Genomic DNA, 13,217 nt, shown 5'->3' with positions numbered 1-13,217 from the left:
GCGAATTTACGTCATTTGTCTTTGGTCTTTTTTATTTCTTTTTGTGGTAAATTTGACTTTTCATTCCAACTACTAATATCAAGACATCGGATGAAAAAAAAAAGATGTTCTACACTATTTGAAGTTTATGTGTTTTGATTATGAATATACAATGATAATTGAGTTTTTATAGTCTGCACAAATTTGCAAATTTCAATAAATCATAAAACCTTAACATATTTCAATTGAGAAAATGACATATTTTGTATGATTGACTTAATCCTAATAGACGTTTGATAAAATCTATTTAAAGGGAATTGATTTCTCATATCGCACTCATTTAGTATTATCTTAAAAAGTCGTAAATACAATTGTAATAAAAAAAGAAACCACCTTTTAAAATAAATACTCCAGAGAGGCCAAATAAATATAAGTATTGGGAAAGAAAACAAAACATATATATATATATATAAAAGGTAAAAAAAAAGAGGAAGCATGAGGAAAGTGATAATGATGAGTAACAAACCCTGAGACGACAGCATTGGGCTGTCCTACAGGCCCACAGAACAATGAGCCCACCTTCCTTCTTTGTTGGATTCCTTAACAGCTCAACGGAAACGTCACAAGTAGGCCCATACTCCCTCCGTCCACAACTATTTGGCAGGTATACTAAAAATAGATGTCCAAGATTAATTGTCAATTTAAACTATCAAGAAATAATTAGTCACTTTTTTCCAATTCTGCCCTTAATGATAGTGTAGTTCAATTGAAAAGTTATGTGGACTTTTAGTATTGTATAGAAGGGTTATATTAGTCAAATTACACCTTGTATTAAATTTTCCTTGAGGGGTGTGCATGACCTTACCCTGACAAACAATTGTGGACGGAGGAAGTACATTATATTATCTCTACTAATAAATTGACACGTATATCGTCATTTGTAGGGCACATTCTGGTCTTTTTGTGACACGTCATTTCAGTTTTCAACCAATTATTGTGCAGTAGTTGATTGGGCCACGTGTCCCATTTCACATCCTAGTTCAATTCCTTCAAAGTCCCTGTCTGATGTTCCTTGGAACCGACAAAATTAGATTGTCGTTTAACATTTTGTTGGTAAGATTTTAAGTTTTTTTAAATTTATTTTGTGTATTGTGGTGTGAAAAGTCCATAAATTATAAAAAAAAGAAAAGAAAAAAAAGATTCATTTACTAAATAATTGTCCAAAAAACAAAAGATAACTTTAGTCTTGTTATTTCAGCATATATATTTGAGCAAAATAAATGCAGAATTTTGGCAAACAATACAAGAAAAAAGTAGTTATTTGAAACTTAAGCAGTTGTTATGTTACAAGTTGCTGAAGTCAGCTAAAACAAAATGGAAATTGATAGTTGAGAATCAATGGTAAGTTGGAGTTATTCGGAAAAAATGAGCGATGGAAAGCATGGGCCGTCTCTCCATCTTATTATTAAATTGGTCCACATGCCTACATTTGTGGCCCATAATAATTGGCTGCCTAGGTTTCTATTTTAAATGTCACTCTATCATTCGTTTGTTTGTTTCTTCAATATTCTTTTTTTTTTTTAAAAAAATATCCCATTTTAAAATAAATTCACGTGTTTAGTTTAAGCGTTTAATAAAGATTGAATATTCACTCAGCAAAATGACAAGAAAACTTTGGCAGTTTACGTCTTTCTTGTTCTTATGTCATTTTTTTACTATTATTCCATGCTCCTTATATTATACTGCAATTAAATAATTCAATCAAACATAAAATAAATTAATTTAGGATTTAATTTCAAAATTATTATCTTTATCCGTAGTACAAAATAACCTCTTCAAAGGTTTTGAAATTTAGTAATGGATTCTTCACATGCATCGGCAAAGTAAGAAGAAATTATTCGAAATTTGGAGTTTAAAAAAGAAGGCTTTTTCGTTACTGTATTGGTAACAATGTCTCTACCTTAACAAAATAAAAGTAAGATCTGTCATCTGTGTAGACGGTAGACCTCTACCTTAACATTTTGTTAGTAATTTCTTACATACAAGACGGATTGGGCTCAACTGACTTTTAAAGCCCAATATGGAATAGACAACCCACACTCACGTTTCTTCAACAATGAAAAACTCTTAATAAATGGGTTGCAATAGTGGACTAAGAACTCAATGAATTGTGAGCCCTTGACTAATTGTTGTTTTTTTAGAGCAACTTTCACATATAACAAACACAAAAATTATATTTGTATGCTATAGCTATAGTTTGTATAATTGCGCACCATAGCAAACTTTATGTTTGCTACGGCTATTAATATGTATATTTCGCTATGCATATATACAAAGAAGCAATTGTATAATTTGTTTCGATATACATATATAAAGGAATCAATTGTATAATTTGTGTTTGTATAAAGTGAGAAAAGAGAGAAAGACAAAAGAAAACTGGGCAGGGAAAGATCTGTATTTGTATAATCATAAGTGTATAGGACGAAAATATATGTATTTGTAAATATAATTTTCTCTCGTTTTATACAAACACAAACGCAATGTATACATTTGTGTTTGTATAAAGTGAGAGAGACGAGTGAGAGTCGCGAGCGAGATCTGGGAGAGGGGAACAAAAATATATGTAAATATACAATTTTCTCTCGCTTTATACAAACACAAACGCATTTTATACATTTGCATTTGTATAAAAGCGAGAGAGGCGAGGGAGAGACTGCCGAGAGTGGCGAGCGAGATTCACCAGGGAGAGAGGCGAAATAGCAACAGTTTGCCACGGGGTACAATTAAATCAAACAGTGGTTATGACATTTAATTTAAATTAATAGTTTGCTATTATATACAATTATTCCTTTTTTTTTATCGTTTCCCTAGGGTAAGTTACACATTCTGCCGGTCAACTAAAAACAATTATATTTTCTAATTAAATATACAAAAATTATAATCATTTTATATCAGTAGTATATAGTTTATACAAATCATATATATATATATGATCTATTATATTGTTGGACTGGGGTCAACTCAATATGATCTAAAAAGAAAGATCGAAATATACATTGTAATTATCTATATGTATGTTATCCAATACCTACTGGCCTACTATCCTCTGAATACGTATCATCAAGTTTGTTTCTTTATTGTGTTTTGTTTGAAGCATAATTTAAAGTTTATTGGAAGCTCTCTCATAACCTTAATTTTCTCAACCCACGTTGGAGTTAAACGCCATCATAATTAAAGAAATTATGACACTCTCGAGTCTGGAGTTTGTAAGTACTCTCTTAGTTCATATTTATTTTCCACAAAATGAACTTTGTACTCTTGTTAAGAAATAGGGAGAAGTACAAGTAACCCCTAGATTATGACCGAAATTACAGAGACACACCTTAACTAAATTATGGTTCTATTATTCCTTGAACTCATTTTATATATAATATTGTACACCTTTTGGCTTATGTGGCACACTTCGTGACTCCACGCAGTTGAGGCGCGTGGGAGATATTTGAATGTCACGTAAACCAAAAAGGTGTACAAAATTACAAAAAAATGAATTCAGGGGGTAATAAAACCTTAATTTAGTTAAAATGTGTCTCTAGAATTTAGGTCATAATCTAGAGAGGTCCTTCTACCTTTTCCCTAAGAAATATAACATATTAAGTGGATACTTTATTATAGTATAGTATAATTTGTCGGTGTATAATTTTAATGGACTTAAAGAAATAATTTGGTGGATAAATAAATAATAGGTGCACAGCTACTTAATTACATCCACTTTTAGTACACCAAAATTTAATTACATTTATTGTATATTAACTTCCTGTCTTACACAAATTGGTGTAGACCACCCCCACACTTGTGTATACTCCCTCCATTTCATATTAATTGAATTATTGAGGTATTTCACACTCTTTAAGAAAAAAAATTAAGACATAAATTAGGCTTAACTTTCCATTTTTATCCTTATTAATTATTATCAAAATTATGATTAAATAACTAAACATTAATTAATAACTAATTCTAATACTAACTAGTAAAGGGTAAAATTGGAAAAACATTCTAAAAGTAGTCTTGAAAATTAAAGGGATAAGGGTCTGAAAAATACCCCAACTTTGGTCGGATTTGCTGTTGCGATACTAAACTTTCACGAGGACCTATTACCTCCCTAGACTATTTAATACCGTATTTTAAACATATATATTTGCCCACGTGGACATAAAAAATAATGCAAAATTATCAATAATAATGTGTCCACGTGGGCACATATATACCTTTAAAATACACTATTAAATAGTTCAGGGGTAAAAAAATACGGTATTAAATAGTCTAGGGAGGTAATAAGTCCTTATGAAGATTTAGTATCGCAACAACAAATCCGACCAAAGTTGGGGTATTTTTCAGACCCTTATCCCAAAATTGAACAATTAAGTTAATTTGAAAAATAAAAAATATCTCAACAATTCAATTAATATGAAATGGAGGGAGTACTAGACATGAATTTAAATTTGTCTATTCCTGATCGAACACCCCGGGAAAAATTAAACATAAAAGGAGTTTTTCTTTCTCGCAGTTTTCCTTTTTTTTTTAAGTAGTGCACACACTTGAAGCCATTTACATAAAATATATTTTTTGGCTCCATAATTAAGATAGTTCTACTTTCTAAAACATTAGGCAAATTAAAATTAAGGTACCTAATCAACTATGTGTTGGATATATTGTAATATAGAGAGGTCTAAAATTGAACAAACACAAAAAATGACTTTTATGAAAGGTCATTTATTCCTGAAAGAATATGACTCTTATGAAAAGTCATTTGTTAATGAAAGAACATGACTCTTATGAAGTCATCTTAAATTCTATAAATATTTAGACTAGAAATAGCCTAAGAAAAATCTGTAAATATATACAAGGGCTTTGTTGTATCCTTCAAAAGAATTGTTTGTATATGGGTACTATTTCTTTAACGAAAGTAATTACACGCCTCAAAGACATTTTCTTCTTCAATTATATTTCATATTAGTATTATTTTTTCTAACACTATTAAGCAGAGCAAGTCATTTTCGATATTTGCTAAGCTTGTGAAAATGTTCAAAATAATGTCATTTTACAGACGGTGAAAGTGTTACCACCATAGATAGATAGATATATATAAAGGACTCCAACCAAGAAGAATAATTGGAAAGTTTTTCTTTTGGTTACCAAAAAAGTGGAAAAATAAATGTTTGACACTAAATTTTTGAAAGAAAAAAAAACTAGCAGCCATTTAATGATCAAGGTTATATATGGTTTGTTTCTCTGTCTAAAAAAACAAAACAAATCTTATTAATGGTAAAGTATAAGTTATTTTATAAGTATAAAGTTTTGAAACTATCACATTAAATTAAGCTACAATAACAAATAATTTAGTCATAGCAAGCTAAGACGATTATGATGATTCAAAAAATAGAATAATATCTATGACTTATTTGAAGTATCACATTTTTCAAAAGTTTTTTTTCTTCCTACCAAGCCAAACACTTTCACATAAATTAGGACGAAGAAATACTCATTTATGATAATCTTTGAAGACCACGTACGATGGAGTTTTAAGTTTATTGTTAGCTTCCCCTACCCCATGTGGAAGTTAAACGGCATGACAATTAAAGAGAGACACTGTTTATGTCGTAAATATGTAAGAAGGTATATATTTCTATGTACACCAATTAATTATTTACTCCAAGAATTAAATTGCATGTATCCTTATATAAATAATATATTTAGTGCATGGTTTTCACAAGTTGATGCAGACCAGTCGATCAACCAGTACCCCATGACTTCCCTACCGTAAACCTTTTTTTACCCTTCACTAGCATAACATTCGTCATTGGGCAAATAAAAATACTTCTTTTTGGTAGAAAAAAATGTCAACTTATATGTACTTACAATCGATTTACTTATAAATTGGGTTGATCAAAACTTATAATATGCTTATTATACGCGATGAATGTTAATGAAAGAGTAAGGAACATATGAAAGTAATGAAATAAATTAAACATGTCATTCAGTGAGAGATTGTCCAAATTTTTCATCAATAAAGAAAGAAGCAATTATATTTAAGAGCTTGAGAGATGTTGGTATAGAGTAATAGAGGTATAATAGCTTTTCAATTAGTAATAAAAAGTTCGGATGACTACAAAGGTAAGGATATATTTAAAGTTAAACTCTAGATATCGCCTTCAGTGAATTTCGCTCTCATAATTATTTATATTTGCATGGTTTCTCCTGTTACGTGCTAAGTTGAATAATTGATAGAGAGGATTCTAGATTCTTTAAAAATCGAAGCTAGTTAGATATTGTTGACATACTTTGTTTTTTGAGTATTTATTTGATTTCAAAACTATTGTGAACGAAAATATAACAACTCATCGGGACCGAAGGAAAATATATGTATACCGCCACCTCGATTGTGTATACTTTAACCCATTTTCTAAATCTTATTTCCTCGTATTCATATATTTCTCGTTCTTCATTATTAACGTAGTGAAAGTAACAAACATATAAAGAAATTTATACTTTTCTACTATTTTCGTACTTTTATTTTGGGTCAAAAAGAGCCAAAAGGCTATTTTCGTACTACAGTGTTCTCTTTTATCAAAATAAATAAATAATAATAATAGGCAGGTAGAATAAATTAATAATGGATAAAATCTTGAAAGGGACATATTTGCAAATCACTAGATGATTTTGCAGGACATCATTCCTAGGACGAGAATTGCATTCATATTTCTCTTGGTTTTGGAGTTGCAATTTATTTTCACCTCATCAAAATAAAATACTTTTCTAAGAAATAAGTTATAAAAATAAGAAAAGTAAATTACATAAGTGATATATTGCAAGTTCATCATTTCTTCTCAGCTATCCTTCTTGTTGAGATAATATTTTTTACTTACACAACAAAAATTGTAAACTGAATAAAAAATCCATTTATTTTTTAATAAAGTATTTTCCTTTGTAAACATAGACTCTATAAAAAAATAAATAAGGAGTTTCAAAAAAAAATAAAAAATTAATTGGACCACGGTGAAGCAGAAGAAGCTGGGCCGGGCAGCAGTAAAGGAGAATTAAAGGCGTTATGACCCACACCTCACAGTAATAACCTTTGGGTCTGGGCTATTACATCTAGGTCCTCGTGGGCCCACTTTTTGTCTTTTCTTCTATTAATAAGCCCTTTTCATCGTTCTACAAGTGTCCAGGCCCATCACCACCAATAATACTTTGCCACTTCTCTCCCAACATACGATATGAAAATCATGATTTAAGATCAAATAATAATTTTAGTATCGTGTATGTACTTAAGTTTATTTAAAGTATTTCAATAGTGTAACGTCATCAACTTCTTAGGAAAAAAAAAGATATATAATTTGAGATTTCAAATTATGATCTGATAAAATTTAAAACTGAACTATAAATTTTAAAAAAGAATTATTTTTAATTTTGAATAGAAAAAAAACTCATGCTTAACATGAAAGAAACTATTTGACGTCATCCATTTGGATCATCTCTAGAAAGTGCAAATAAAATAACTACACTAAAACCTCTCAAAATTAATGAAGGCGAAACCATAAAATATTATTATTTTATAAAAGTATTATTTAATCGATAAATTAATATTTATTAATTTATAGAGTGTTTCGACACCAAAAAAAATGTTTAGGGATGAAATCTCAAAGAATTTGAACTCACTTGTGAAAATATCATTCATGAACTTGAGGTCATGATTAATGATCTCGGTTACCGCAATAAAATAGAAATTAATAACCTCTATTGGACGAGTGAAAATGATACATGTTCAGAGGTCTAAAGCTTAGAACAAATTGTGGATATCATTGGAGAAACAATGTTGATGAAGATGATACAATATATTTGGAACCAGTTACGCGTAAGGAAACACTTGCATCTAGAACTCTTTACAGTTTTATGGTGCAATTAGAAAAGACAACACCGAAACTCTTGAATGCAATAGGAAAAGTTAGAGATGAGCTTCAACTAGATTTAAATTTTAACAAAAAACTTAACATAATAGAATCATTTTTCAATAAATTTTCTTAGATATATTTGTACTTTTAAAGATTTATTAATTTAGAATATTAATGGAATCATATATTTATATAGGGATCTTTTGAAAATATATTATCTTATTATCTTATTGAAATGACTGATTTTTTCCATTGGCCCAAGTCGGAATCGAAAGAAATTATTATGTTAGAGAAATTATTAGTTAACCAAATATTAATTTAGTAAGGTTTTACTCTAATTATCAAAAGTTAAATAACCAATACTACGAGCTTTGATGGTAATAATAATTAAAGGAAACTTCCTAAAATACAATGTTGAACTTGCTCTATATTTTCTTCCTTTTGGTTACAATAATGATTACATATTAAATGAGAAGCGTTGGCAAAAAAATGAAAAAGTAAAAAAATAAAATGCAGCGATTGGCGGCACGAAGGCCTGCACTGTCAGTCTATTATATATGCTGCTCTTTCTATTATTTTTTCAAGCATATAATTACTCCACTTCAATTTTTTGTAGGTAATAAATACGAGTACTTCACATTATTGAATTTCTTTTATTAAAGCTTCCAAAATAAGTAAACAAGGTATTCTATTGCCTATAATATTTGCCTTTTTAATTTTCCTGTACAAAAGATAGATTTAACACTACTAATGAATCGATCATATAAATGTATCTCTTTTTTAATCGTTTCACTTTATAATTATTATACTAGATGAATATTTACATTTACAACTTTAATAGATTGCTTAGTGGCAAAATAAATAAATTCAGCACTAAAGTGTTTGATCCGTGAGTTATAATTACACACTGGTTCAATGATGAGTGTTTATAATTAGGGAAGGTCTATGATAATATAAATAAATGACTTCTTAAAAAAATAAATTAAAACGTCAAATATTTTAAAACAAATTGAATTTATCAAAACATCAAATATTTTGTTCTAGAGGGTGTATATGTATGTAATAGTTTAAAGTATTTTAATGATATTTTAATTTCTCCTACCTGAATTCTGGTTACATTAAATAGTATTTTATCATATTCACATGAGATTTTAAAGGATTTCTGAAGGAAATTTTAATCTATACTATATATATTATATATTCCAAACTAAATAAAAATATTTGTATTTACAACATGTCGAAATATTTAACAACGATCACCTAGCTCTAGTACCATGTTTTATTTTATAATTGCACAAGCCTTAAGTACTCAATTTTTTTTAATTAATTTAATTTAAATATTGAAGTGATATTTTAACATGTATTTATATGATATGTTGAATAAAATAATTTCAACATAAAATTGAATAGGTAGATGGACTAAGGTTAGCTAATGTTGTTTGTTAGGTTAACATTCGGTAAGACCCTACTTTATAAATGGCTATTAATTATTTAGCACGTTGTTGTTGTTAAGGCTCTTAGTGCCAAGCTTATGTATGTAATTCAAAAAAGATCCTAACAGTTTCTTTAAGTGAGAGACTACATTAAATAGAAGAGGAAAAAAGTGTTAAAAAACGAATTAAATAAAGCTACAATAGAAAATAGAAATCATTGGTAATAAGTTCATAAAATTGCCCAAAAAAAAAGGTAATGTATTATATTAAAATAAAAAAGAGGAAGTTAGCTAAGGGAAACGGCAAAAGGAAATCCTAAAGGGACCACCAAATATTGTGAAAGGATGATAAAGCATCCTTTCATTTTTTATTAATCATATATTCTGAGTTTTGAAGTTTAAAAATAGAGTAAAAAACGTTTTATCCTAAAGTAGGACTTCCTAATCGTAACAATAATATAATTTATGTAATTTTAGAAAAGTGGACGAGTTCAAGCATATTATTTGTTATAATTTAGTCGATTTTTACATATAAATTTATAATTTGCATTGAAAATATTGGTTTCAATCTGAACACTCCATATGTACTGGTCGTGGAGTATCAGGTGGGTAGTGTAGACGACGTAACACATAATCTTACCACTATCTTGTGAAGGTAGAAAAATTGTGTCTGATAAAACTTTGGCTCAAGTAAAACATATCAAAATCAAGTATTCAAAGAAAATGAAAAGAGAATTGCAAAAAAACAAATAATACGATAACAGAAGTAAATAATACGATAATAAAAGTAAATGAAACAACAAATAATAATAAGATTGAAAAATATGATAGTAGAAGGATAATAATAACAATAGTGATAAGGGAAGCAGCCATTGAATATGTACTAGCTTTCTTCCTTAATTCTCGACTTCATATCCTCTTATCTAGGATTTTGTCCTCTGTAGTCATATTGTGCTCTCTAATCGCTTCTTTCCGAAATTTCTTCGACTTATCTTTACCTCTCTCCATATCCACCATATTCAACCCCTCACATCTTCTTAATGCATATTAAATCTCCTCTTTACATGTCTAAATTATCTCAACCTTTACTCATAAATCTGAATTAGGCGAACCCAAAGTAGTTACAAGGTACATGGAGTGTAAAATTTAAAAGGAAAAAAAAGGATCCTATTGGGTACTAGTAGATTTGCACATGATTTCATACTATATGATGTGCTGTGATGAAATTAATATCTTTATCCCGTCCCTGTCGCTGACCTTTCTATCCTTGCTATCTCTCTCCTTATTTACTCCTTCTTCTTCTTTCTCTCATTATTATTATTTCGGTACTATCAACTATTACTACTCTCCAATCTCCTTTAGTTGAAGCACCATCATAATATAAGGTACCACAACTCCTACAAATTAAATTACTTGTTCATTATTTTCTTCTCTAGACTAGTCGTCATTTCTTCGATGGGTCGATCTCCGTGTTGTGATAAAGTTGGCCTGAAAAAAGGACCTTGGACACCTGAAGAAGATCAAAAACTCTTAGCTTATATCGAAGAACATGGTCATGGTAGCTGGCGCGCATTACCTGCCAAAGCTGGTACGCGTTCACTTGATAGTGTAAAAATTCTTTAATACACAAATTTTATCTTATTAATTTCGGTTAATTTACAGGACTTCAAAGATGTGGTAAGAGTTGCAGGCTCAGGTGGACTAATTACCTTAGGCCTGATATCAAGAGAGGAAAATTCACTTTACAAGAAGAACAAACCATCATTCAACTTCATGCTCTCTTAGGGAATAGGTATTTTCAATTTTCTTCTCTCTTAGTCAATTCAACTGAATGAAATGTATACGTATAATAAGATAAAGAATTCATTTCATTTTGAACTCACTGAATCTAGATCTTAAATTTGCCTTTGTGTTAATCGGAATTCTTTTAGTTTAGTAGAGAACTAATGGGAAATTAGACCATGAAATTATAAATAAATGTTTATGCTTATTATTGTACCCTCTTCTTCTAATAATAACTACAAAATATTGGCAGAACCACTTGTTTTAGCATGATTTGTTTTCACTAGCTGACAGTCAGTTACGTCCAATTAAATTTGACATTTTTATAATCAGATCTGCACAAATACCATTGCACGTTGATATACCTGGCCTTGTATTTTTCTTCAGTGAAAGTGAGGGGTAGTTTTGTACTCTTCTCTCTGGGAAAATGATATTGTCCTTTTGTCTCAAATAGCTAAAATCAATTGAACTTTTTTATTTATTTCCAAATTCAAAAAAATAAATCACTAATAATCCATGGATGAAAACAAAGTTTTCCTTTTTTGTTTGGTAGTTGTAAAGTGGCCTTGTCTTTACATACTCTTTTAAAATTTAACATATTCTTTTGTTGTCTTGTTCTTAGGTGGTCGGCCATAGCCACTCATTTACCTAAACGAACAGATAACGAAATCAAGAATTATTGGAATACTCATCTTAAGAAACGGCTAGTGAAAATGGGGATCGACCCGGTAACCCACAAGCCAAAGAACGATGCCTTGTTGTCCAATGACGGTCAGTCTAAGAACGCGGCTAACCTTAGCCACATGGCTCAGTGGGAAAGTGCCCGGCTTGAAGCCGAAGCTAGACTCGCTAGACAATCTAAACTCCGTTCCAATAGTTTCCAAAATTCACTCGCTTCTCAAGAATTTACCGCTCCTTCACCTTCTAGTCCTCTTAGCAAACCCGTTATGGGCCCAGCACGTTGTCTCAACGTGTTGAAAGCCTGGAACGGTGTTTGGACCAAACCAATAAATGAAGGTTCCATCGCGAGTGCTAGTGCTGGTATTTCAGTCACTGGAGCACTCGCGAGGGATTTGGAATCTCCTACGTCTACACTAGGCTATTTTGAAAATGCGCAACATATTTCATCATCAGGAATTGGAGCAAGTTCGAATACAGTTTTATATGAATTTGTTGGAAATTCATCAGGTTCTAGTGAAGGTGGAATTATGAATAATGAGGAAAGTGAAGAAGATTGGAAGGAATTTGGAAACTCATCAACTGGACATTTGCCTCAATACAATAAAGATGTTATTAATGAAAATTCAATTTCATTCACATCAGGACTACAAGATTTAACTCTACCAATGGACACAACATGGACAGCAGAGTCGTTAAGGTCAAATACAGAGCAAATTTCCCCTGCCAATTTTGTGGAGACATTTACAGATCTATTGCTTAGCAATTCCGGCGATGGCGATTTATCGGAAGGCGGTGGCACGGAATCCGATAACGGAGGGGAAGGTAGTGGCAGTGGAAATGCAAGTGAGAACTGTGAAGATAACAAGAATTACTGGAATAGTATTTTTAACTTAGTGAATAATCCTTCTCCGTCTGATTCAGCTATGTTCTAATTAGATTAGTTTTTTTAAATTTTACTAGTGATTTTGAGTTAATAATTTCTTAATTATTGTGTTCATGTGTGTGTGTGTGTGTGTGTGTTACAGCAAATGACTAGTGTGGTGTGAAATTTACAAGTGTGGAGAAAAAAACACCATGTGTAGATTTGACTATTTATCTTCTTTGACCTCATGTTCATTGTCTTCATGTCCATAGTCTATGATCAAATGTGTTGGTTCAATTAATTCAACACCCAACTGTTCCAATTTGTCTTTCCCATTTTCAACTCTATCATTGACTCAGTGAAAATTTACATATTTCTTGTGTAATTTATCTCTTCTTATTTGAACCAAAAAAAATAATCGGAAAAATAGGTAGGGAGACCAAGGAAAAAGGGTAATGAATAAAACATTACTAATAGAAAAACAATGCAGAGCATTCAACAAAGAAACAGTAACATAGCAAAATAGTGGGAT

General features: G+C 30.3%; 1 protein-coding gene across 1 annotated transcript; it reads left to right on the top strand.

Annotated features, from left to right (window-relative positions):
- Positions 1–10,743: 10,743 nt before the first annotated feature.
- Positions 10,744–12,949, top strand: LOC125811170 (transcription factor MYB16-like). The gene is made up of 3 exons (XM_049490693.1): positions 10,744–10,948; positions 11,023–11,152; positions 11,765–12,949. The coding sequence occupies exons 1-3, from the start codon at positions 10,816–10,818 to the stop codon at positions 12,753–12,755; spliced, it is 1,254 nt and encodes a 417-aa protein (XP_049346650.1). The 5' UTR covers positions 10,744–10,815; the 3' UTR covers positions 12,756–12,949.
- Positions 12,950–13,217: the final 268 nt, after the last annotated feature.

This window comes from Solanum verrucosum, unplaced genomic scaffold, assembly GCF_900185275.1.
Source record: "Solanum verrucosum unplaced genomic scaffold, falcon-dt-bn FXZP01000032.1, whole genome shotgun sequence".
Classification (NCBI taxonomy): domain Eukaryota; kingdom Viridiplantae; phylum Streptophyta; class Magnoliopsida; order Solanales; family Solanaceae; genus Solanum; species Solanum verrucosum.
This window is presented reverse-complemented; position numbering and strand designations above follow the sequence as displayed.